The 27,968-nt window shown below is 38.1% G+C and overlaps 1 protein-coding gene and 1 long non-coding RNA gene across 6 annotated transcripts in view; one reads left to right on the top strand and one right to left on the bottom strand.

Moving 5' to 3' along the window:
• Positions 1-27,968, bottom strand: part of LOC143676913 (uncharacterized) — a 71,182-nt gene that overhangs the window by 13,184 nt on the left and 30,030 nt on the right. The window contains exons 2-4 of the long non-coding RNA XR_013172298.1: positions 22,469-22,589; positions 19,221-19,369; positions 10,916-11,043 (exon numbers count right to left, since the gene is read on the bottom strand). This is a non-coding gene — a long non-coding RNA (uncharacterized LOC143676913). The remainder of the gene's footprint in view (positions 1-10,915; positions 11,044-19,220; positions 19,370-22,468; positions 22,590-27,968) is intronic.
• Positions 16,202-27,968, top strand: part of LDAH (lipid droplet associated hydrolase) — a 185,092-nt gene continuing 173,325 nt past the window's right edge. For 3 of the 5 annotated variants that reach the window (XM_077152180.1, XM_077152185.1, XM_077152184.1), the window contains exon 1: positions 16,202-16,266. In XM_077152180.1, the coding sequence (XP_077008295.1) occupies positions 16,251-16,266 (16 nt within the window). In that variant the 5' untranslated portion in view covers positions 16,202-16,250. The other 2 variants (XM_077152181.1, XM_077152182.1) reach the window with 2 other exon arrangements.

The following is a 27,968-nucleotide window of genomic DNA, read 5'->3' as shown; positions in this document are numbered from 1 at the left end:
GGCAAGTAGATATTGGTGATTCCTGAGTAGGGGAATGGCACTCTAAAAGTGAATTAGGCTTAAGAAGACTATGACAGCAATGGGTTAGAAGGATTGGATTAGAGGCTGGGATGGGGACCAAATGTAAGACAGTCTTGGGACTGGGACTATCCCAGTTGGAAAGTAAATGTATGATATAAGAAATTGTTCCAGGTGGGCCACGGTGGCTCAGCAGGTAAGAGTGCTTACCTGCCATGCCCGAGGACCCAGGTTCGATTCCCGGTGCCTGCCCATGTAAAAAAAAAAAAGAAAAGAAATTGTTCCAAGGTTTAAAGAACTTAGAAATGGAAGATGAAAAAGAGTGTGATATCAAAATGTGGGGTTTGGGAGAATTGATGAGACATGTCACTGAAAGGGAGGACAAACTGTATTTCTGTTTTCTGAGCATTTTCAATGTAAGACAGATACAACTGTCATTTCTGGCTCTCTCCAAAATGTTTCCTCTTTTAAAGACTTCTGATAAACTAACCAAGACCCACCTGGAATAGACCCACCTCCATCTAATCAAAAGTTAATTCGATCAAAAGTTTCCAACCTACAATATTGAATCAGGATTAAAAGAAAGTGCTGCCCCCACACAACTGACTCAGGATTAAAATAGGCTTTTCTGGGGTACCAAATACTTTCAAACTGGCACAGAAGGAAATGATGACCTTTGTCTGTTTTCATACAAATGTCAGTCTCACCAACATTTTCTAACGTCCAGACTCTCTGTACAATGAATCTTGGAAAAATATGTGGTTAGATACAATTGTAAGTACACCTTGGCCTATGAGACAAAGCCAAAGGCATTTTATTGAAGAAAAATGACCCATAATTAAGAAATATTAGTATGTACAGCAATCAACCAAATTTCTTTCTGTTTGCTCTAACATTATTGAGAGAGCAATGGAAAAATTCTTGTGATCTAAAATGGAAAGCAACATTTTAAAAGTAGCATAAAGTAAGCAAGGAGAAAACTCTCAGAGCCATCTCAAGAAGGCAGAATCATTTCAAGAAGTTATTCTGGTAAAGTATAATTTTCAACAAGTTAAGCAAGACTCATATAAATACAAAACAAACAAATGTCAAAGGTTTTATTCAAATCATTAAGTAATTGTAAGATACTAACACCAATTCAAAGGAGAATTTGAATATATATATATATATATATATATATATATATATATACATCTAGAATGTCTCTAGAATGCTGAAATTAATTTATTAAATAGATTCAAAGCTGATTAATACCCTAAAGAAAAACAAAATACTAATGTTTAAACTTCTTTTCTAATACAGTAGAGAAATCAATTTCATCTGTATTAGACAGAATTAATTTGCATTTCTGTGGACAATAATTATATGCATTACAATCAGTTTTTTACAAGTTAATTTCTACTCAATACCTAATCAGTCAAAGGAGAACAACATTATAATCAAGACAATCCCTCAAGTGTACAGTAGACAACATCCAGCACGCCACTGAAAGGACACCCACCAATTTCTTTTGCCCATTCTCAAGTTTGAACATTTTTTCTCACTGCCCCCACAGTTAACACTCTATGGAAAAGTAGAAGGGGGGGAAAGAAAGGCTCTAGCTGGATCAGCCATGGCCACAGTTAAAGCTAAATTCAAGGTCACAGGACCTTTGCTCTCACTCACCACCAGATTTACAGCCCAGGACTCTGGCTTCCATTTCAGAGGAATTATGATTGTCTGGGGTATCAGCTAAGAAGGAGGCCCACCCAGTTCCACAGAAAGACCCAGCAAACGCTCTGGTCCTGCAGGTGTGCTGGGTGGCACGACTGCTGCCAAGGGAGTTTATATAATGAAGCTATCCCCCAAAACAAGTACCGAAGTTCCTCAGCCCAGGGAATACCCAAAGGACACTAGGCAGCCTGAGGACACTACCTTGATGCCTTTATAGCTCGTGGGTACTGGACACCTTTGCTGTTTGCTCAAGTGGGACGTCCCAGTTCCACCAAGCTCTCTCCCTATTCATCTCCTTTTCCTTTCTCTCTAAACCCTCCCCCTCTAAGGAACTTCCCTGAATTTTTCTCTTATTGTATAGTCTTCCATCACTGGGTCCCTTCTCTTTACTGAGGGTGAGAGTTTTGAAACACAAACCCCAAGGGATTACTGTCTTCCATTTTTAGCTGTCTTTCCTATCTTGCTGCAAGGAAAATGGGAGGCCCAGTTGATTGGATGGGAGAAAGTCCAGAAGGACAAGCCAGGAACAAACCTGGATTAACTATTATTTCAAAAATATTAACCAAAAATATGGAGTAGATTTGAGACACCAATGGCCAATGAGTGGCAACTTAACTGACACCTTCTGCTATGTGCTGAAAGCAAATGCTTCTCCTTTAAGATGCTGTTTTCATATTCCTCTATTCATGCATTCACTCAATGTTAATATTTGGAAAGTTTATTTTGATAATTACTTTGAATAAAGGAAGTGTGTTGCACAAAATATCAAATAACAACAACAACAACAAAGAAACAAAAAAACAATTCACTTTGGAAATGAATTTAATATTCAGAGTCAACATAGGTCACAAGTAAGAGTAGATGAGGCAGCTTCCAAGTTCAAACTGTGACTTTGAACTGAGCAAACACTTGTGAAGAACAAAGGAAAACACTGGATTGACTAAAGAGAGCACTTTGCCATTCAATGTAATCAGTGATGGATACAAGCTTTTATCTCTGCTCCTGGGCTCAGATAAGGAAAATCCATATACCTCTGAATTGAGTATCTACCTCAGCAAAAGTCTTTCTGCCTCTAGCCTTAAGGATAAACAAGGTGAAACAGTAAAGGAAGATGATGAAGACATTATATGCTGGAGAGGGGAGAATGGGTTTCATCTTGTAGGTAGGAGGGGAGCCGATTAGGAATATGAAGCACGGGGGTGACAGTCTGATTTTCACAACTGAAAGATCATTCAGCCATTACATAACGATATGTCCATCATTTGTGCATGGAGAATTAACACTAATAGAGTCACTAATAGATGCTAAGCACATACCTGATGATGGGTGAAAATGAAAGGAGGAGCAGGGCAAATAACTGGGCTAAATATACTTCCTAAGACTTCTTTACAAACATAGTACACAGGCATACACACATACACACAAAAAGTATGTATTGACATACTCCACATCCGTGAAAGTATTAAAGGGAATCTTGGACTCAGATAAATATAAAGGGGGTGGGGGGAAAGATGGGAGAAAAAGTAACACATTTTACTTTTATTCTTTTGTTCTGTCTTTTTTAGCTCAGCCCCTTCCTTAAATCCTCCCTCACCCTTAGCATAATGGACAGCCAATTTTTAAATCAAAAGCCATTTTTAGGATCAAAGAGAAAATATTTTTAGGTGGACAGTATGTTAGTTATATCTTGTAACATCATCTGGTGAAGGATATTCAACTAAAATTAGAGACTATGTTCACTGAAATTCTCAAAAAAATCAAGTGCCTCCAAATCTGGGTGGTGGGGGAAGTGAATCTTTTTCTTCTGGGATATTTTTCTCAAGTCCTAGCAGAAGTGCTAATGAGAGACAGGCCTCCTTGCCATCCAGTGACAAATGTAGTAGGTTACATGAAACCACCGAAAATGAGTCTAGTTAAAAATGTCAGACATGACACAAAAGGAAAACTCAATCTTGTATTTTTCCCTCTTGATCATGGTATAATAGAGACAATTCAGAAATTATTTCTTCTGAACTTGGTGATATTCTTGATTGAAACAGTGTTGTTAATGATAACAGTGTGCAGATTTATTACATGGAAAGTACTAAAAATGCAAATCATATGGTCTGTCGTTACAGATCCCTGCGGATTATTTTTTCCTAGGCATATTTGATTGCTCAGAGATTAGGATGCTAAAACTTAGATTTGCACCAATAGAGTGAAAATTTGTGTTTATAAGAATGAAATTAGGCAACCAAATCTTCACTTACGCCAGTTTTGCCATGAAAAATAATGACAACAATGAATGTGAGGGGGGAATAAACTGAAAATTACTATATTCAAATATTTTTGGCATCTGATAGATTTTTGCTTAGATCTACCAAGAAATATAGTCCTATAAGATACAATATTAAAATAATTATAAAATTACATGAATACTTGATAAATCAAAGAGAAAACTCAATTTATGATGCAAATTTTGGTATCTTTAAATATTATCTACTTCTTGTTTGTCCTTTAAAAAAAAGTCAGAATTTGTTTTCCAATTTAGAAGAAGTTTTTAAAAACTGTCTTCACACCTCATATATCTAATATATGTTTTATATACATATTAATATACATATTAAATATATTGTATATTTTCCCTCTGTAGAGACATTTATGAAGATTTTTTAAAAAATTTTTTATTAATTTTAAAATTTAAAAAAATATGACAAGAAAGAAACACAAACATTCTTAACATATGCTCATTCCATTCTACATACATAATCAGTAATTCACAATATCATCACATAGTTGCATATTCATCATCATGATCATTTCTTAGAACATTTGCATCAATTCAGAAAAAGAAATAAGAAGACAACAGAAAAAGAAATAAAACGAAAAGAGAAAAAAAAATTATACATACCATACCCCTTACTCCCTTTTATTGATCACTACCGTTTCAAACTAAATTTATTTTAACATTTGTTCCCCCTATTATTTATTTTTATTCCATATGTTCTACTCATCTGTTGACAAGGTAGAAAAAGGAGCATCAGACACAAGGTTTTCACAATCACACAGTCACACTGTGAAAGCTATATTATTGTACAATCATCAGCGAGAAACATGGCTACTGGAACACAGCTCTACATTATCAGGCCGTTCCCTCCAGCCTCTCCATTACATCTTGAATAACAAGATGATATCTACTTAATGCGTAAGAGTAACCTCCAGGATAACCTCTCGACTCTGTTTGGAATCTCTCAGCCATTGACGCTTTGTCTCATTTCACTCTTCCCCCTTTTGGTGGAGAAGGTTTTCTCAATCCCTTGATGCTGAGTCTCAGCTCATTCTAGGGTTTATCTATGAAGATATTTTATGTTATTATTATTATAGTTCATTCCTGGTTTTAAGGAGCAATAAAAGCAGAATTTAAAAATTGCAAGCAAGTAGAGGCAGCATCCTTTTTTCCTATAGTGGCTTCCTAGAACCATATCCCAAAGCTGATGGGTATAGAGCAGTGGGATTTTCTCTAAGAAACAGAATTACAGTGGGGGAACAGTTTTGGTCACAATCAAACATATTATGATTTATGGCCACAAATGTGTCATAAAAGCAAAGATAAAACTATAAACTCTTAAAACAATTTAAATAGGGAAAAAAAGCATTTTGAATCCTGTAAAATGTACTAATATATTTTTGTTCTAAGACTTCACCATATCATATTTGGGTGCTTATATGTAATATATGTAATAGAGCACATAAAGATTCATACCTATACATGCAGTATGTACTGTATCAGCAAGTTCTGATAGATCATGATGCAATTACAAACAATCCCCCAAATCTTGGTAGTTTACACCAACAAAGGATTTTTTGTTGCTCTCATTACATGTCCTTCACACATTGTCTGCATCTCTACATGCGATGGTTTGAAGCTGTATGTGCCCCAGAAAAATATGTTCTTAAGTCTAATCCATTCCTATTGATGTAAACCCATTATAAGTAGGACCTTTTGATGAGGGTATTTCAGTTAAGGTGAGACCCACCACATTCAGAATGAGTCTTAGTCTGCTTACTATAGTCTTTTATTTATAAGAGAATAAAATTCAGACCCTGAGAGAAGAATCCACAGGAACAAGAAGCTGAAATCAACAAAAACCAAAGAGAAGAGAGTCCAACAGATGCTGTCATGTGCCTTGCTGCCATGTAGCAGAGGAGCCCAGGATCACCAGCAACCGTTTTCAGGAAGAAAGCATTACCTTGATGATACCTTGATTTGGACATTTTCCTGGACTCTAACTGTAAGCTAATAAATTCCCAGTGTGTAAGGCCAATCCATTTCAGGGTATCTGCTTTGAGCAGCCTAGGAAAATAAAACATTACACCACTATTTCTTCATTCTAGGACCTAGACCAAAGGAAGAGGCCCAATCTGGGACAAGCTTATCTGTAGGCTGAGGTATGGTAGAATCCCACAAGGGACCACATATTAGTTAGGGTTCTCTAGAGAATGAACCCCTCAATGAACTCTCAGAATCAGCAGGAGCTATCTGTAAATATAAAATTTATAAAAGTGCTCACTTAACTAGGGTGTAGAGTCCAAGGGTCTGTAGGGGAGGCTGCAAGCTGGCAGCTCCGTGAAGGTTCTCAACAAACTCTCAGGAGAGGCTGGCTGGGCAGGAAGAGTGATTGTCTCCTTTGAGTCCTCCTTAAAAGCCTTCTGGTGATTAGATTAAGCATCACTCATTGCAGAAGACACTCCTCTTAGCTGACTGCAAATGCAAATGCAATCAGCTGTGGATGCCACCAATGCAGTCATGATTTAAGTCCATGAAAGGTCCTCATAGCAACAGACAGGCCAGCACTTGCCCAACCAGACAACTTGGCACCACCACCTGGCCAGGTTGACACATGAACTTGACCGTGACAGACCATTAGTATGTTTTATTGGCCAAGCTCAATGTTAATGGGGCACAAAGGACAGTTTCTCTGGGAAGGATAGCAAATTATTGGAAATAATTTTATTACTTAAAGGATTTTCTGAAAATACATTTATCTAAGCAATATATCCGTCAACTATCTCCTTCTCGGCAATAAAATGCCAACTGGGAAATCTGCTTGCTTATCAAACTGTCTTTTACTCATCTGTACACATCAGCAACATGGTGTGATGGTTAAAGTTTATATGTCAACTTGGCTAGATTATAGTGTCCAGGTGTTTGGTCAAACAAGCACTGGCCTGATTTTTACTGTGAGGATATTTTGTGGATTTAAATCATCAGCAAGTTGATTGCATCTATGGCTGATTATATATACAACCAACAAAGGAGAGTGTTTTCAACGATGAGAGAAGCCTCATCTAATCAGCTGAAGGCTTTAAAAGGAGAAGTGATGATTTCAGCAGTCAGAAGGGAGAATTCCATCTCTCCTTCAGTCAGCCAGCTTCTCCTGGAGAATTCATCAAAAACCTTTATCTTGCAGCCTGACCTATGAAACTTAGATTTATTATAGTAAATTGCATGAATCACTTACTATAATAAATTTCATAATATTCACAATATATCCTATTGATTCTGTTTCCCTGGAGAACCCTAATATACGTGGGATGCAAACAAAGAAGAGCTCAGGGGAAAATTCGTAGCCAGGAAATGTATATTTACAAACAAGACTCAAGTTTGGAATAAAAAAGAATCCTAAGGAAAGCAGAAGGAGTAATAAATTTTAAAAAGTACACAATAATGAATTTAAAAACAGAAATCTGTGGGACTAATATGTAAAGCCAATAATTGCTTCTACCAAAAAAATTTTTTTAAATAAACCATTAATTCATCTAATCCAGTGTGGGAATGCAAGACAACATAAAAATACAAAATTTGGCAATGATAATGGAATAACTACAAATATAGAGGAAATTAAAAGATTTATAAGAGACTACATTGCTCATCTCTAAGCAAATAAAAATGAGAACCTGAATAAAAAGGGTGATTTTTTAGGAAAATATAAATTATGAAAATTGATAGTTCCAATATAATTTAAATTGTTCCAGAGCATAGAAAAATAAAAAGGAAAGCTTCTAAAGTCTTTATGAAGTTAGTATAATATTGATAACAAAAATCCTAAAAAAAAGCCACAAATTAATCCATACTTATGAATATCAATACACAAATCCTATGTTAAATATTAGCAAGTAGATTGTAGCAGCATATTAAAATGATGCTTTGTGATTGTGATATCTTTGAGGGGACCCACAAAATATTGCCTTTATCCCCATTTTGTTTCTGAAAAAAAGTAATAAGACTAGCAATGAAACATATAGAAACCAAAATATCATCTGTGTTTCTGATCAAGTCTGTATTAGGGTTTTAGCTCCCTGGGTTGCTGAAAGCTAATACCATGAAACGGTTTGGCTTGAACAATGGGAATTTATAGCTTACAGTGTTGAGGCTGAGATAAGGTCTTATTGAGGTGCTGCTTTCTTCCCAAAGACTGGCTGTCAGCAATCCTTGCCTGCTCTGTAACCTGGTAAGGCACATGGCAGTAATTGCTGTTCTCTCCCTTCTCTTCTGAGTTTTATTAATTTCAGCTTTTTGCTTCTGTGGCTTTCTCTCTCTCTATCTCTTCAGTAACCCCATTTATAAAGGACTCCAATTCGAGGACTAAGACCCATTCTGAATAAGGTAGGTTACACCTTAACTGAAGTAGCCTCACAGGAGCGGATTAAGTTTAAGAATATGTTTTTCTGGGGGCACATACAGTTTCAAACAACCACAGTTTCCACAGCTAGTATGAGAGTCAGAGGGCTTGCAAGACGAACCCTAGAATTAGACAGACTTGCCTACCTACTCACAGGCAATATTCTGCCGAGGTGGAGATTTGCCTGGGTTATTCTTAAATCACGAAGGAGCAAATATCTCCTACTTCCTGTAGGAAGCTAGCTCCAGGAAGAAGAAAATGGTGGATATGAGTTAAGCATGCATAATTTATTCTTCCAGAATTTATATATCTGTCAAGTCACCCTTGCGTAAGGAAGAGGATGAGAGGTCATGTCATTAGGCTGCAATGGGAGTGCAAGAAAAATGTGTTAGTCTGGTAGGTTTGGGCTGAGAATAGGATGCCTGCCATTTTTAAAGTTGTGACATAACACATTTCTTTTTTTTATTGTGGGAATAGTTTATTTTCTGGGATTATTGATAAATAAAAGCATTGAGAATATCAGAAAATTATAATTATATAGGGTTTGAACTAAGATGTTCTATAAAAGACGGAAAAGGAAAGTCTCGAGTTAAGTAGAAGTCTTTTCTCTATGAAAACTTCAGTAGAAAGAGGTCTAACTCTTTGAGTAATGTTCATCCTCAATATGAATCTTTCACCTGTACATCAAATTGGCCAGCTTTATCTTTCTCATTTTCCAGACAATAGAAAATGGGGTGGGGGATGCCAGTTGAATTAGATGAAGAAAAGCACTTACTTATTCCTTTTTAGTTGTACAAATTGGAAATATCATGCAGAACTTCCAGTCCTGCTCCATCATCTAAATTTAGTCACAAACCACACAAAACTGGAGAAGAATCTAGAAAATAACTCTAGTCATGTGACCATCTAACACTTTCTATATCATTAAATAAGAGTATAATGAATATCAGGGAAAACTAATGGTTTTAACTAATGGCAATCTAACTATGAATTTGTACAATTCTTTTCCTGCACAGAATGTGCCTGATATTCAAAACCTAAACTCCAAGTAGTCCTTGCATCCAGCTTAGAGCAAAGTATCTACATCAGACTGTGTTTCCTGTTATTCTAGAGATTATGAAACAACATAATTTTTTCATTTTATGCTACCTTCAACATATGTGGACATGCAATCACAAAATTCATTAGAGAAGATATTGAGTCCACAGGAAATCGAAATAAATTCATACATGTATAAAGATGAATGTATAGACAGATGGACAAATATATTAGAAACATTGATTCACACAATGCTCATGCAATCAAAGTTATCACCATGTGGTGATCTTATTATTATTCACCAATTTTGATACCTACTATTTTTTTATTTTTAAAAATTTTAGCCATTAAAACACATATGTAGCATAATATTCATTTTTATAGTAGCTGCTGATGTTGACAATTTTATCATGTGATTATTTATTTGCCTTCTGTACAGCATCTTTAGCAAAACGTCCATGCAATTTTTTTGTCCATTTACTAATTAGGTTGTTTCTTTTCCTGGTGCTGAGTTTTCAAATTTCTTTTTATATTCCATATATATTTACTATGTTGGATGTTTGATGTGACTATGCTTCCCCACCCCAGTCTGTATCTTGCATTTGCATTACCTTAACAATGTCTTTGTCAGAGCAAAATATTTTAATTTTGATAAATTTAATTTGCCAATATTTTCTTTGGTGGATTTTGATTTTAGTAAGTTATCTGAGAACTCATTGTCTAACCACAGTTTACAAAGACTTCTCCTATGTTTTCTTCTAAATGTATATAGTTTCACCTTATATATTTAGATCTATGATCCATTTGAGTTAATTTATGTATAAAGCATGAGTTGTAAATTTAGATTAAATTTTTGCATATGGAAGTTCAGTTGTTCAGCACTATTTGTTAAAAATACCACCCTTTCAACCTTAATGTCCTGGCTTCTATGATAAATACCATACAATGAATTGGCTTAAACAATGGGAACTGGGTCCTTGTTTTGAAGCTATGAGAAGTCCCAAATCAAGGGATCAGCAAGGCAATGTTTTCTCCCCAGGATCTGTAGAAGTATGGGTCTAGATTCTGGCAATCCCTGGGCTTCCTTGGCTTGTGTGTCTTGCATCACATGGAGATATCCTCTTTTTTCTGGGTTCCATTGACATATGGCCTCTGGTTCACCCTAAAGCTTTTCCCCTATAAGACCAGAATTTCTTCACTGAGAAGCATTTCCAACTTTGTCAAAAGTCAATTGCTCAGGCTTCTGGAATGACAGGATGAGCAATTTAGCAAATGATAAATTTCTAGGAGTATAATCAGTAGAGAAATTTAGGCTGAGGCCTCAAACCCCAGTCAGATGTCCTGCCTGGAACTAGAAATAGTTTCTTTCTTTGAAGCTTTCTTAAGGCATCAAAAAGTTGCTGGAGTTCTGGCAGAACAGAGAAACCCCAGTAGCCGAGCCTCTAGACTAAATAGAGTCCAGTGGCTGCAAAAAGCTCCATTACCTGGCTCAACTGCTCTGCTGGGGCTCCAGAGATTTGAGTATTCATTCCTTCATGGTTACCAAGTTGTTACCAGACAAACGCCGTGGATTCATCTGCCCAACATGCTCAGTAACCTATTCCTGAGACACCTGGATTTCAAAAAGAGAGTTTATTACTACACGTGTAGCAGGAGAGTAGACAGCCTAGCAGCCCAAAATCTGTCTCCTATGATGCATTTCTAAGATGTAAACTTTTATAAACCCAAGCAAGCCCAAAGAAAACCTGTTAGAGGAAAACAAATTAGTTGGGTCAATTAGTTTTCTCTACCTCAGAAGACTAAATACCATGGATGCTATGGAAAGGCAGTTGGATTGGGCAAAGATTCCATTTTCATTTTATTGGGGAAAATAAAGTCTCCATTAACAAATAAAAAAGAACAATTTATAAAAGCCTTGTAGCAGTACTACTGGCCCACAAAATCCTTGTTGAATGGAGCAATCCATTGCTGAGGAATCCAATAAAATGGGACCATACTGTAGTCTAAAGCCATCGCCATCTGGAGCTAGTTCTAACCCCAACTTTGCTTTTAATTTCTAGAGAAAGATGATCTATAGCATATATAATTTTTATCCTCACATGCATCCCCACTCTACCACTGAAAGGTTCTTTATGATGTGACTTCCTTGAGAGGAACTAATGAATCTTATCAATAAATTAAAACAAAATATTTGTCTCCAAGACAGCCCCCGATGATCCAAGCCTCCCGGTATTCACATCTTTGTATCATCCCTCCCACACTGAATGACAAACACAAGTGGTGGTACAATTCGTTCTGAGATTAGGTTATAAAAGACTGTGGTTTCTGTCTTGGGGTTCATTCTCTCCCTCCCTTTCCCCTGAATCCCCTGCTCTGGGGGAAGCCAGCCGCCATCTGAGCAGGACTACAGGTCTGCATGGTGAGGGACGGAAGCTTCTGGCTAACGGCCATGCAGAACTGAGGCCTGCAGTGACCACATGAGCCAATTCAGAAGTGCATTGTCCAGCCCCAGTAGAGCCTGGAAATGACTGCAGTCCTGGCCAACCAGTTTGGCTACAATCGCTGGAGAGACTGTGAGCCGGAGTCTCCGAGCTCGGCAGCATTTGGATTCCCGACCCTCGGAAACTGTATGACATAAGAGACGTTTGTTGTTTTAAAAGCTGGTAAGTTTGGGGGTAATTCATTAAGTAACAAAAGATAACTAATACTCTCATCACTATCTCTGTTATCCTGCCTTTTATTTCCCCTTGCACCTCAGTATTTGTTTTGTCTGTTTATTATATGTCTGTGACTGTAAGAACTTTCCTCTTTATTTGTTACTGTATTCCCAGTGCCTAGAACAATGGTTAGTTAGAATACAAGAGGTATTCAACAAAAATGGAATGAATAAGGAGAATCTAGAAATTTCATGTAAAAGTCAAAACTGTGGTCATTTGAATTTCAAGTGGACTCATTTGTGGGCTGTCTGCCCCATTCACTATGACCCCTTTAAACATAGCAGAGGGCACCTGTGTACAAGGTACATGACCCCAAGGGCTTGTCAATGATGGCTGAACAATGACTGTACACCAGACCTCAGCAGGCCAATCAGATTTCTTTCCTGAGAATTTGGAATTAAAACCGAATTAGCCAGCAAGAAAGAATCTCTCTGTGTGGCTGGCCCTACGTGTCTACCTGAAGAAGCTACCTTATACTACGACACGTAACATAAAAAATCTCAGGAGCTTTAAACAGCAAAGGTTTCTTTCTTTCTGGCACTATTTGCATTAAACACAGGACTGTCTATAGGTTTTACTCAGCAGCAGCAGCTACTCAAGGATGAAGGCTGGTGAAATGGACACCATCTTGAATGTTTCCTTCACCCTGCCATAGGAAACAGTGGACATCTGGAGGGTCTCAAACAAGCTATCAATTCCTCAGCCTGGAAGTGACACGTCATTTCTTGTCACAGCTCATTGGCCTGAACTGCTCATATCCACAGCTCAACTGTAAGAGGCTGGGCAGTGCAATCCTACCAGGTGCCTAGAAAGCTGGAAGTAGGAACTATTTGGGGAACAGCACTAAAGTCTCTTCAACCTGCAACACAAATTGCAAGAGCCATAAACAGACATACTGTGTTATGTAGGTAGGGGATCAAAGAGTGATGAAACAGTTGCCCAGAGAGAAGGGGAAGTCAAGAGAAAGAGAGAGAACTCTGTCTAGGTTCCCAACTGTTTTCCATATACCATTTCCATTATTTCTGAGGTTAGGTACATTTCTGCCCTTGGAGTAGGAAATCAAAAGTTCTGTTTGGGCTATGTTACCTGTGAGATGCCTGTTGGATTTTCAAGTGGAGATTTTGGGTGGTCTGTTTGATTTACAAGCCTGGAACTCATGGGACAGGTCTGGGCTAGAGATGTGAATTTGAGAATTGTTGGCCTATAAATGGTATTTTAAAGTCCTGGGACTGGGTGCCATCTGCGAGAGTTTAGACAGAGAAGATAAAGGACAGTCCCTAGAGCCCTGGGGTTCTAGGTAGCTGGGGTTAAAGGAGACAACTAAGAAAGAAATTAGTGTACTAGATCTTCTGGCTGACTTCTTGCTATTTCGAATGCTTCCCTTACACCCAACCTAATTTAGCCACTCTCTTTCACATTATCATTTAATATTCTTCTATTATTTATACTTTCTTGTTTGCTTACTCTCTCTCTCCATCCTGGAGACCTTTCTGTCTTGTCCCTAGCACACAAAACAATTCTTAGAACATAGTAGATATTCAATCTATATTTTTTGAAAGAATGAGTAAATGAATGTTGTGGTGCAACATTCCCCCCAAAACAGCTATGTGCAACATCTGCAATAAATGCTACGTCATGTCAATTATACATAGTCTTAGTACAAACTACTCTACTTCAAGACTACTGCTCCTCCCACTCCCACAAAAAAAGCATCTATGCTTTCTCTGTGACTATCATAAAGGCAGTGCTACTCAAAGTGTGCTCTGCAGAGAAGCAGCATCAGCAGCAACTGGAAACTTGTCTGAAATGCAAATTCTAGGTCCCACACAAGACCTACTAAATCAGAAACTCTGTTTTAACAACTTCTCCAGGTGATTATTATGCACACCAAAAACTGAGAAGCACTGATAATGAGGCTACTATTAAAAAAGATGATTTGATTTTAAAATATTCCAGACCTTCAAATAAATGAACATGTGCACAAGAATGTTAGGATTGTAGGGAACACGAAATGCGTGTCGCACGGAACAGCTCCACAACACAGATTCACCTGGAACACATGCCAGATGGATTGTGCAGGTTATACAGGGCAGGTACTATGAGGGCAGTGATTTCAACATAGATCTGCAGAATGCTTACCAAGCATGAGACCCTCTTCTAGACTGAAAGGAGAAAAGGAGTGTAAGGAATGGCAGATTCCTCCCATTCAGTTAAGGAAGTATGGAAGCCCCTTTGTTTAAATCTCAATCTCCTAACCTGGCTCACATTTCCCTGAAACCATGTTAGTTTATGAAGGATTAAGTTTATTAGAATATGATAGGTGCTTAGAGTATAAAGCTTATTTAATTGAGCCCCTCTACATATAAGGGCAATTGGATATGCAAATGAAGGATTCAACCTACCCTAATCTGTGATTGGTTAGAAACTAAATGAATAATTATGATAATAAGGTGTAGAAAACTCACCAAACGGAAAAACGTGAATAGTACGACAGCAGTATGAAGGAGGAGGACCTCACCACATCTAGGGGCATCTGGGAAAGCCATCTAAAACTGAGTCTTGTACCATGTGTTGGAGTTACTCAAAGGAAGAAAGGAGGAGTGGGGAGGGTCAAAGAAGATCTGCAATCCAGGCAGATGAATCAGTGTGTGCGAAAACATTGGAAGCTTTACTGGAGAGACCACCAGTATTTGGGAAAAAGCCAAGGCAAGAGAGAAGATATAAAATACAATCAGAAGGCTGCTGCAAGTAGGCCAAAGGAGGGAAGACAAGCGCTTGGGCCATGGCAGGAGTAGTGAGAACTCATCCAAGAGTACTGGTAGCATATTGTACTGAGTCTGGCTCTGTTGCTCACCAGCAAAGTTAACTTGACTAAATTACTTAATTTCTCAGTGCCTCAATGTCCCTATGTGTAAAATGGGGATAATAATAAATGGCCATACATTTTGCAAAGACAGTTTTTTTTAAAGTTGAACTTCCTAGGTTACCTATTCTAGCAGAGGCTTATTCAATAAAATCAGAGACATAAATCATCTGAGGCAACACAGATGCATATGCAGAAACTGAATGAAAGAAATGCGGCATTCATAAGGGTGAAACACTAAATAATTTTGCAGACATATTGAACTGAGCATTAGTAATACACCTTGAACAAGTCATGCAATGTCATAATGTAATTAATTTTTTCTGTATGTTTGTCTGCTTCCAGAATTTATAGGCACACGTAATAACTGACCTCATTGGGTTTTTGTAAGGATTAAAAATGTGTCAATTCGTGAAAATGAGCGGCTTTTTTCTAAAGTCACTAAGTAATACCGGTTATATTTATTTAGAAGGTAAAACTGACCATAGAGGGGAGGTGATTGAGGCTTAGGTATCAGTCTACTCTCAAACACTCGTTGGATGATGGTGCATGTAACTCAAGGCCTTTTTTCCGATTGAAAGTGAGATTCATTTATGAGTCACCCATCTACTTATTTGCTTCTTCTCCTGGCTCAAGACTATGCGGTAATCACTGTCGTTCATTTTTGACAGATACATAGCCATCATTCATTACACGCTAAGGATGCAACAAATCACAAGAGCGACGTGACCCCTGACTTCATGGAATTTGGGTGGGGTGAGTCTGAAATGCCTCTAGGGTAGAAATTTCCCACATTTGCTCAAGTACTGCGTGGCAGAGGCTGGCCGTAATCACGTTAAATAAACAAGGTCAACTACGAACCAACTTCCCTGTGGACTGTGCGGAAGGAAAGGGACGGAAGGGAAGAGAAAGAAATGGGCAGAGGAAAAAAAGGGGGGGAAATACGGAGACCGAATCGGAGGGAAGGGAAGTCGGGAGTATATCAAGGATGGCAAACGCTGAGAGGGGAATGCAATTCAAACGAAAGGGAAGAGAAAGGGTGCAGCACCACCACACCCTCCGGGCCATTCCGCCGCCCAGGAACACCAGCTCCAGGCGGGGGTCAAGCATCCCCCAGACCACCGCGCGCCGCGCGCCCTAAAGACGTCTACTTCCGGGGGCGGTGCACGGCGCGGCTCAGTGACGTGGGAGGCGGGACTTCCGGTCTTGGCACCGCCTGACTGGGACGGCGGGGAACAGATGGCTGAGTGGACAGGTGCGCCGCTGCTCGCCGCCCTCGGGGTCTTTGCCAGAGGAAAACGGGCGGGCACGTGGCAACCGAGTCTCTTTCTCCAGCGCCTCCCAGAGTTCGTGCTGCTTTCGGCCAGGAGGCCGCGGCGACGTAACTAGCGGCGCTGCCACCGCCCGGAGGCGCGGAGCTTCCTTGACCGGGGGTCCCTTGGGCATCTGGCCGGGTGGTCGCGCCCCTGCGTGCGGGAACCGTACTGTTTGTAGCGCGGCTGGAAGCCCTTCGGTGGAGGTCTTCCGTGGGACCTGGGCCTCGGGCAGCCTGTCCGGAAGAAGTGGCCGCCACGGGTCAAAGTCTGGATCGGTGATTCCGGAGAATCTGAGTTCTTGTACCAGCTGGCACCGAACAGGTCACTCTGTTCCCTCCGTGGGCCTCAGTTGCCCCACGTTCGGACTTTGGGGTCATTAGGGCTGCTTTTAGGTTCACCTCCCAGGGTTGGAAGAGCAGTTTTGATTGCCCCTTGGCCCGTTCTCTGAACTGGACACAGCCCTCACGTCAGTCACAGGTTTGAGTTGAAGTAGTTGCCTTAATACTCAGTGTTACTAAGGTCAGAACGCACTTGCTCCCTTGAATTGAGGCTTTATGTGGCCTCCACCCCTTGCTGTAGATCTTGGTGCTTTCTTGAACTCACTTTTTCTCATCTGTAGTACGGGGCACATGAGTACCGCCCTCTTAGGGTTGTTGAATTAACTGATTTTCATTTAGCCATTGGAACAATGCCTTACACATCAGAAGCACTCAATAAATGTCAACTATTGTCGACTGAACTCCATCTCCCTTCCACCCAAAACTTTTATAGCTCTCCTGGTGGTCTTTGCAGTAGCCATCAAGTGATCACACTGCTTTGCTTTCACATTTATTGCCTTGTAATTTCTTGTCCGTGGAGTTGTTCTTTGCCTAAGACAGGATGCAGGTTGGGACATATTACTTGGTTCCCTGATTCACTTCACCCCCTCACAAGTTGTTACTGGATATCTGCTTTGTGTGAGGTGTGCCAAACATTGCAAGAGTTAGTAGTCTAATATATGAACCCACAGTTCTTAGCCATTTTGACTGGAATATCAAATTCCTATGGAGAAAGAGACAGGTGTAACAAAAAGAAACATAGAAAAGATATGAGGGCTTCAGAATCATTATTGACAAAGGATTTTTTTTTTAAAAAAGCTTCCTTCCAAAATAAATTAGAGCTTCTCTGTTGGATGGTTTTTTTCCTTCAGTTTTTCATCCTAAAGGCGAAAGGCCTGCATACTTTCAAGTCTCTCAGCGTGCCGGGTTCTGGGAGATGATCAAGGAAACCGTAGGTGCTTCTCTAAAATTGGTAGTTTGATGCTTAAGGTCTTCAGATGGAATTACTTTCTTTTTCTTAAAAGATTACCCTTTGGGCATTTAGTGTTTATTTTTACTATTATTATATATTGTATTTAGGATTAAGCACTAGTTTTTGAAATTTACTTTCTTAAGTCTATTTCAGCCAAAGGGAAATTATTATATTATTTTTAAATGAGTGTATTTAATAATGTAATTAAAGTAGTGTGTTCAATTTGTGAAGTTCTTGGCTTTATCCGGTATCTGATAGCTGCTTTCTGGCACATTAAAAAAAAATTTTGCATGTGGTTACAATAAAGTTTGATGAAATGGTGAGTTAGAAACAGCAAAGGAGTTTGGGAAAAAATTTTGCCTTTTTCAACAAAAGGTAATTCAGCAAGCCATCATGAGTGTGGTATGCTTTAGTTTTGACATTTCCTCAGCAGTAGAAATATCTTTTAAATTCATAAGATAAGCTTCCTCTTCCGACCTGGTTGCACACGTTAAGAAGAATCTCGCTTGAGGTTAGTATATAATCATTCAGATAGCAAATTAGACAAAGTGTAAGAGTTGTAAAAAAAAAAAAAAGTTGAAAATTGATAGTCTGGTGGCCACTTGTTTTGTAGAAGAAAGAGACTTGCATAGAATCTTGGTTTGACGAACTTGATACTCATCTCCTATCTGACTGTAGTACAATATTAAACCAGCAAAGTGACACTAGTACAAGGTACAGAGTTCATTGAAATTTCATCCAGTTTTACAATCACTCGTTTGTATGTAATTTGATCAGATGTGGCTTCCTGTAGGACACTATAGGACAGAACTGTGGTGTGTCTTGGATTACTTTGGGTTTATCTTATTTGGCAGTCACCAGCTTTTTTTTTTTTTTTTAATATTCTTATTGAAAAATCACACACGTACAGTCCATACATGGTATACACTCAGTGGCTAACAGTACCATCACATAGTTGTATAATCACCACCATGATCATTTTTAGAACATTTGCATGGGATTCACTAGCTTTTGAATGTGTAGATTTATGTCCTTTGCCAAATTTGAGAACTTTTCAGCCATTTTTTCTTTGAATTTTTTTTAGCCCCCAACTTTTTTTTAACAGCTTTGTTGAGACGTAATTCACATACGACACATTTTCCTCCTTTATAATATACAGTTCATTGGCTTTTAGTATATTCACAGATACATGCAGCCATCGCCACAGTCAGTTTTAGAACCTTTTCTCCACCCCTAAAAAGAAACCCTGTACTCTTTAGCTGTCATCCTGCTATTCCCCCATGTTCCCCAACCCTAAGCAACCAGTAATTTCTTTTTAGTCTCTCTGGATTTCAGTGTTCTGGATATTTCATATGAATGGAATAATTTAATATGTGGTCTTTTTGACTGGATTCTTCCATTTAGCATGTTTCAGGAATCATCCATGTTGTAGCATCTATCAGCGCTTTATATATATATATATATATACTTCACCTTTTTCCGTTGTCAGCAAATATGACTTTTTCTTATTCGGTTGTATTCAGACTCTTAAAAGAAGTTAAATAATTGAGTTGTATATTGGGGATACAGTACTATTGGGTTTTGCATTTACTCTTTTAGTTACCTTTACTGAAGACTTCATTCATTCACATTGTTTCAAGCCACTCTCTCCAGTCTTTTCCTTTCTGCCTCAGTACTCCCTTTGGTAGACTTGTAGCGCAGGTCTTTTGTTAATGGTCTCTCACAGTTTCTGTTTATCTGTATATTATGAAACTATTAAAGATAGTGAATTAGTTAATGTTATTTGACTTGACAGGATATCCGTGTGTTAAATGTGAAAAAAAATGTACAGAAGTGTATATAATAGGCTTCTGTTTATAAAACTGATAACTCCATATATGAAAATGTATATAAATGCTTATGATTATAGAAATTATATATTAATTCATATTGAGTTAATAACATTGGTTTAGGAGTAATATGGATGGAGGTGAAAAAGAGAGGTAGAAGGGAGGCATGCAAAGGATTAAAGAAAACTGACCATCAGAAAATCCTAATACATTTTAAGCTCATTTTCCATTATTTAAGTAAAATTATATGCGCATATATAAGTAAAGTTTTTTGTTGTTGTTGTTTATTTTAAATAACATGAACTCTGAACTCACATATCTGGGTTCAAGTAGCTCAACCACTTTCCCACTTAACTAATTGTGTGCCCCTAGGCAAATTGGTGAGGGGAGAAGGGAGGAAAAATAATAGTACCCATTCTCATAAAATTGTCCTCAGGAATAAATGATATAGTACCTGTAAATGACAGATACAAGCCCACTGCCTGACTTCCTTGAAACTCTCCCTCTCACTTGCAGGGTTTTATATGTTTTAGTTCACGCCATTCTAATTGTTCTTTTTCAGTATTTTGCTAGTTTGTTTTTTTCTTTCCTGTGGATGTTTCCCTCCTCCAAGAGAGCAGGAATTGTCAGAGAAGATGCTGAGTGAGGGTGACGGGGGACAGTGGTGTTACCGTATGGCAACGGGAAAGTCAGAATCCAGGGTTTGTGGGATTGATTTTTTTTTAACTACTTATTATCGCGAAATAATATATGCAGACAAATGGTACATTTCGAGGTACAGTTTGGCAAGTAGTTTTAGAGAAAATTTCGAAGTATGGTATGGATTACAGTTCCACAATTTCAGTATTTCCTTCTAGCTGATCTAATACACAGAGACTAACAAGTAATGTCAATATAATGATTCAGTAGTCACAATCATTTGTTAAATCTATTTTCTCTGTTACAAGTCCTCCCTCTCATTTGCTGCTTCTCCCAATCATCAGGAATATCTGGGCAATGACCGTTCTAACTTCATGTTGAAAAGGGGTGTCAACATTGTGGGAAAAGGGGATGCAACTAGTTGATGTTCTTGGAGAGATTAGTACTTCTGGCTTTCAGGGCTTATCTGGCATAGCAGCAATTTGGAGGTTTTATGTTTCTGGAGAATAGACTTAATGAGTGAAATTTTTATGGAGACTCAGATAGTGCCCAGGTATTCTTCAGGGTTTTCGGGAGTGCTGCTGTCTGGGCTTTGGCAGACCATGGCAGTTTGCAGTTTCTAGCTGAAGCTTGCATAAATGTAACCTCCAGAGTAGGCTCTCATCTCTACTTGAAATCTTTTAGCCACTAATACCTTATTTTGTTACATTTCTTTCCCCTCTTTTTGTCAGGAAGACATTTATCAATCCTACAATCCCAGGGCCAGGCTCATCCCTGGGAGTCATGCCTAAGTTGCCAAGCAGACTTACACCCCTGGAAGTCATGTCCCTTGTAGAGGGGGAGGGTAATGAGTTTACTTGCAGAATTTGGCTTAGAGAGAGGCTGCATCTGAGCAACAAAAGAGGTTCTCTGAAGTGACTTTTTTAGGCATGATTATAGGTAGGCTTAGCGTCCCTGTTATAGAAATAAGTTTCATTGAGAGCAAGCCTCAAGGTCAAGGGCTTGACCTATTAACTTGGGAGTACCCAGTGCTTGAGAGAGTATCAGGAATTTCCCAGGTGTAGTTTAATCGTTCCATGTTTTTTCTCCAGTCCCTCAAGGGACTTTGCCAATAATTTTTTTTTTAAGAGTAAGCAGGCAGGGTAGTACAATGGTGGCTCAGTGGCAAGAATTCTCACCTGCCAAGCTGGAGACCTGGGTTCGATTCCCAGAGCCTGCCCATGCCAAAAAAAAATAAAGAGTAAGCAGGCAGAAAAGTTATTAGATATATATATAAGAGGACATGGGGGCACTCTTGAAAAGACAGGTGAGGGAGGTGAGAGGCAGTAGGCAGTGTGGCGTCATTTGCTTTTATAGGTTAGGTTTACTTGTTCCTCCACCCCCTTCCTTGTTCAGGGTTTTTTCTTCCACCTCCTTCTCTCCAAGGAGGTGCCTGGTGGTAGATAGTGCATTTGGGTGGGTCGTTTGGTGCTGCCCTGCTCTGTATGTGACTCAGGTGGGGTCATTTGGCTCTACCCTTTTCCATGGATGATGGAGGTGAGAGTTATTTGGCTCCATATGGGTGGGCTGCTGCTGGGTGTTTCCTGTAAGTGAGTCCCCCAGGCAGGATATCTGTGGGAACAGAGAATTTCTTGACCTTGATTCACTGTCCTTGTTCAAGCACTTCTCTCCTCTCAGTCTCTCCTCTAGCCTACCTCAACTCCCCTCCTCAGAAAACCTTTCCCGTTCATCTTAAGGGGAGCTGAGGAACAAGGGTGTGTCTTCTGCAGCTCCTTCTGCCTTGTCGGGTGGGTTCGGCCCTGCCTGATGGGCTGTGGAAGTTTTTGGCCATCTCAGTTGAGAGGGAAGGATTTGGAGGGGTAGTGGGAACACCTAAAAATCCTCCCATCAGCATTGGTTTGGTGTAAAAGGCTTCCCCGTCTGGAAGAAATAAACTTGGTGAGAAACTTAAAAATGCAAGGGCCAGTCAAAAGCAAGAGGATAGAAATGAACAGGCCTAGGAGAGGCTTTAGCCAAGTACGACTGGGGAAGAAGGAAGGAAATAACCATCTTTTAGATTTAAGGGTGAATTTTAGCTGGGCAGGCCAATACTTTTTTATTATCTGCCCAACATACTCTGAAATGTGTCAGGGTGTTATATTAAGTTGTATAGAATTATATGATCTCATTCCTTATTCTAGGCTCCATGTGTTTAGGTTGTTTAATTGAACAGGTTAGACAGGTTAACTTAGATTGTATGCTGCAGAAAATTTAAGTTTGGACAAAATAAACATCTCCTCCTTTGGTCTCACACCAAAGGTGAAGTTCTAAAATACAGACCATATCAACCTTTGTCCTGTGTTCTGATTTACTTTAGTCCTAGTCAGACCAGCTTCATTCTTACCTCTAATTGAAGTCTGATCTCTTTTTCAGCTTCTGTAACAGTTCTTGTATGAAGTAGTGCTGACTTTCTGAACTGCAGAACTCTCACTCTGAGTCTCAGGTGTCACACAGATACCCAAGATCTAGGAAAATACCAGGTTATACATATGAAGGCAGCATCTCAGAATTTAGAAATAATGCTTAAAGCTCAAGAATAAAAGCACCTGTTATAATTTTCCTATAAGAATTTTCTAAAAGAGACCATCCAGTATTTGTCCTTTCTTCCTGACTTTTTTACTCAACATAGTGTTGTCAAGTTTCATTCACCTCAGTGCATGACTCATGACTTTGTTCCTTTCTGTAGTTGCACAGTATTCTATTGTATGTATGCACCACAATTCCCCTTTTGCTTCTCATTTGATGTGTGTTTCGGACACCTCCATCCATTGGGTATCGTGAATAATGCTACCATAAGCATTGGTGTGCAAATGTCTGTTCCAGTTCCTGCTTTCAGTTCTTCTGAGTACATTCCTAGTAACGGAGTTGCCTAATTGTTTATTTAGCCTCCTGTGGATCCACTGCATTACCGTCTGGAGGGGCTGCACCATTCTCCTACCCTGCCAACAGTGAATAGGGATGTCTCTCCACATTTTCTGTAGTACTTGACTCTTTCTTTTGTTTGTTTATTTATTTTGAATCTGTAGATTTTGTTGCAGTATATGCATATAGCATATATTCTACCCAAAATAAACAGTGTTTCACAGTATCCTCACTTAGGTGTACAGTCATCATCACTCTCAATTATAGAGAATTTCCATTGCTTAGAAGAGAACTGTAACAGACCCACCCATACCAAAGAGAAAATCCAAAACACCCCATAATTCTTCACCCCTTCCCCTAATTATTTACCTATAGTATTATTGTACCATGAGATATTCCTGTTAAATATAGTCCATAGTATGCAATGGATAGTTTTTCCCATATAGCACTCTATTAACTTTTATGCAAGTATCATACCTTTGAAGTAGTTCCCGTGAGAACTTATTTATATTTTTAGTACTAATCAGTGAGATACATGACTTTCAATCATATTGAACCCCTTCCAATCACATTTACCTTCAATATGGCTCTATTACTTATAACCCCACTAACATACTACCAGTGCTTTTATCTGTCCCTGTACATTTAAATTCAACCTTGGAAACAAGTCTGCGCATATTAGGTAACTGCTCCCCCTTCTCCAGCTTCTGTCTGTCTCTAGGTCCCCTGTATTCTACATTTTAAGAGCTGAGTTTATATTTTGTAGGGTGTTCATATTAGTGAAGTCATACAGTATCTATCCTTCTGTATCCAGCGTATTTCACTCAGCATTATGTCCTCAGGCTTCATCCATGTTGTCATGTACTTCAGGACCTCATTCCTTTATACTGCTGCATAATATTCCATCATATGTATCTACTACATTTTGTTTACTCTTCTATGGATGGACACTTGGACTGTTTCCATCATTTGGCAATTGCGCTTCATGCCTCTATGAACATTGGTGTGTATTTGTTTGTTTTTGTCACTGCTTTCACATCTTCTCGGTATATACCGAGTAGTAGAATTACCAGGTCGTAGGGCAGCTCAGTATTTAGTTTTCTAGGAAACCACCAAACTGTTCCCTACAGCAGCTGTGAATAGGTTTTCTAATTTCTCCACATCCTCTCCAACATTTGTAGTTTCCTGTTTGTTTGTTGGCAGCCATTCTTATTGGTAGGAGATGATATCTCATTGTGGTTTTGATTTGTATTTTCCTAATAGCTAATGGAAATGAACTTCCTGTGCTTTTTAGTCATTTATAGTTCCTCTTTGGAAAAGTGTCTATTGTATCTTTTGCCCGTTTTATAATTAGGAAGCTTGTTCTTTTCTTGTTGAGTTGTAGGATTTCCTTGTATATACTGGATATCAGACTATTATTAGACATGGTTTCCAAATATTTTCTCCTACTGAGTTGGCTGCCTTTTCATCTTTTTCACAAAGTCTTTTGAGGACAGAAGCATTTGATTTTGAGGTGTTCCCATTTATCTACTTTTTCTTTGGTTGCTTGTGCTTTGGTTTTCTAGGAAACCACCAAACTGTTCCCTGCAGCAGCTGTGAATAAGTTTTCTAATTTCTCCACATCCTCTCCAACGTTTGTAGTTTCCTGTTTGTTTGTTGGCAGCCATTCTTATTGGTATGAGATGATATAAGAAGCTACCTCCTATTACTAAATCTTAAAGATGTTTCTGTAGTATTTTCTTCTAGGAATTTTATAGTACTGACTCTTACATTTTAGGTCTTTGATCCACTGTTGAGTGAATTTTTGTATAGGGAGTGAGGTAAGGGTCCTCTTTCATTCCTTTGACTATGGAAATCCAGTTCTCCCAGAGTTCACTGGATTTGGGGGCCTTGTCAAAGATCAACTGACCGTAGATCTGGGGGTCTATTTCAGAACTATGAAGTTGATTCCATTGATCAATTTGTCTGTCTTTGTGCCAAAACCATGCTCTTTTGACCACTATGGTTTATAATAAACTTTAAAGTCAGGAAGTATAAGTCTTCCCATGTTGTTCTTCTTTTTAAAAATATTTTTGGCAATTTGAGACCTCTTTCCCTTCCAAATAAATTTGGTAACTAGCTTTTCCAAGTCTGCGAACTAGGTTGTTGGAATTGTGATTGGCATTGTGTTGAATCTGTAGATCAGTTTGGGTAAAATTGACATCTTCGTGATATTTAGCCTTCCTATCCCTGAACATGGAATATCTTCCCGCCTATTTAGGTCTTCTTTAAATTCTTCTGGCGAAGTTTTTTAGTTTTCTGTAGAGAGGGCCTTTACATCCTTGGTTAAGTTTATTCCTAAATACTTGACTTTTTTAGTTGCTATTGTGAAAGGAATTTTTTTCTTAATTTTCTCCTTAGGTCATTACTGGTGTATAAAAATATTATTGATTTCTGTACATTAATTTTATATACTGCCATTTGCTAAATTGATTAGCTCAAGTAGCTTTTGTCATGGATTTCTCAGGATTTTCCAAATATGGGATCATGTAATCTGCAAATAATGAAAGTTTCACTACTACTTTTCTAATTTGGATAATTTTATTTCTTTTTTTTTGCCTAATTGCGCTAGCTATAACTTCTAGCACAATGTTCAATAATAATGGAGACAGCAGGCATCTGTGTCTCATTCTCAATCTTACAAGTACGTGGGTTTTTCATATATGCCCTTTATCATATCGGGGAAGTTTCCTTCAATTCCTGCCTTTAGAAGTGTTGTATTTTGTCGAATGCTTTTTTTCAGTATTAATCAATATGATCATGTGATTTTTCCCTCTCATTTTGTTCATGTGTTGTATTACACTGATTGATTTTCTTATGTCGTATCACCCTTGCATGCCTTGAATGAACCCTACTTGATCATAGTATATAATCCTTTTAATATTAAATCCTTTTAATATTAAATCCTTTGGATTCAGTTTGCATGTATTTTGTTGAGACTTTTTGCATCTGCATTTATTAGGGAGATTGGCTTGTAGTTTTCCTTTCTTGTAGTATCTTTATCTTGTTTTGGTATTAGAGTGATGTTAGCTTCATAAAATGAGTTGGGTAGTGTTCCTTTTCCTTCAGTTTTTTTTGAAGAGTTTGAGCAGGTGTGGTGTTAGTTCTTTTTGGACTGTTTGGTAAAATTCCCCTATGAAGCCATCTGTCCCTGCACTTTTCTTTGTAGGAAGGGTTTTGAGAACTGATTGAATCACTCATGATTGGTTTGTTGAGGTCTGTTTCTTCTTGAGTTAGTGACTGTTCATGTATTTGTAGGAAATTGTCCATTTTCACTAAGTTTTCTAGTTTGTTGGCATGTAATTATTCATAGCATCCTTTTTTTATTGTTATTTCTTCAGGATCCTTAATAATGACCTCTATCTTGTTTCTGATTTTTTAATTTACATTTCTCTATTTTTATTACTTTGTCGATTACGCTTATTAATACTCTTCAATTTTGTGCCCTTCTCCAGACCTCTTTCTCCTGTCTTTCTTTTAGCTGACAGTACTCCTTTAGTATTTCTTGCAGGGTAGGTTTCTTGTTAACACAATCTCTCAACATTTGTTTGTGAAGATTTTAAACTCTCCTTCACTTTTTTTTTTTTTTTTTTTGTATGGTAGGTTCACATTTTATTCTTTTTCCATGTGAGTGTCCCATTATTGCAGCACTGTTTGTTTAATTTTTTGTTTGTTTGTGTTGGTTTCTTTGTTTGGAAAATGCGTAACTCTCCCTCACTTTTGAAGGACAGCTTTGCTGGATAAAAAATTCTTGGCTGACAAGTTTCTCTTTCAGAATCTTAAGTGTATCATACCATAGCCTTCTCACCTCTGTGGTGCCCAGTTAGTAGTCAGTACTTAGTCTTATGTAGCTTCCCTTTTATGTGGTGGATTGCTTTTTTTCTCACTACCCTCAGGATTGCCTCCTTTTCTTCAGCATTTGACAGTCTGATTAGTGTATGTCTTTGAGTGATTTTATTTGGATTTTTTTCTTTAGAGTTTGTTGGTCCTTCTTTGATTTGCATATTTGTGTTTTTTTTTAAGGGTTCAGAAGTTTTCCTCAATTATCTGTTCAAATACTTTTCCCAGCCCTTTACTCTTTTCTCCTTCTGGAACACTGGTGATTCTCATATTTGTGCACTTTATGTTGTGCATCATTTCCCTGAGATCCAATTAAAATTTTCCATCTTTTTCCCCGTTTGTTCTTTTGTGCATTCACATTCAGTTGCCCTGTCCTCTAGTCACGTAATTTCTTCTGCTTCTTCAGATGTGCTGTTGATTGTCTCTAGTATATTTAAAATTTGAACTATAGTATCTTTCATTTCCATAAGTTCTGCAATATTTTTTATTTACTCTTTCAAATTCTTTATGCTCTTCTGGTGTCTTTTTTTTTTTTTTTTTATTAATTAAAAAAAGAATTAACAAAACAATTAGAAATCATTCCAATCTACATGTACAATCAGTAATTCTTAATAACATCACATAGTTGCATATTCATCATTTCTTAGTACATTTGCATCGATTTAGAAAAAGAAATAAAAAGACAACAGAATAAGAATTAAAACAATAATAGAAAGAAAAAAAAACAAAAAAAAACAAAAACAAAAAACCTATACCTCACATGCAGCTTCATTCAGTGTTTTAACATAATTGCATTACAATTGGGTAGTATTGTGCTGTCCATTTCTGAGTTTTTATATCCAGTCCCGTTGTACAGTCTGTATCCCTTCATCTCCAATTATCCCTTCTCTTTTTTTTTTTTTTTTTAATTAACGGAAAAAAAGAAATTAACCCAACATTTAGAGATCATACCATTCTACACATGCAATCATTAATTCTTAACATCATCACATAGATGCATGATCATCATTTCTTAGTACATTTGCATTGGTTTAGAAGAACTAGCAACATAACCGAAAAAGATATAGAATGTTAATATAGAGAAAAAAATAAAAGTAATAATA

This window comes from Tamandua tetradactyla, chromosome 3, assembly GCF_023851605.1.
Source record: "Tamandua tetradactyla isolate mTamTet1 chromosome 3, mTamTet1.pri, whole genome shotgun sequence".
Classification (NCBI taxonomy): Eukaryota; Metazoa; Chordata; class Mammalia; order Pilosa; family Myrmecophagidae; genus Tamandua; species Tamandua tetradactyla.
Note: the sequence above shows the minus strand (reverse complement) of the source record. Positions and strands in the feature narration are given on the sequence as shown.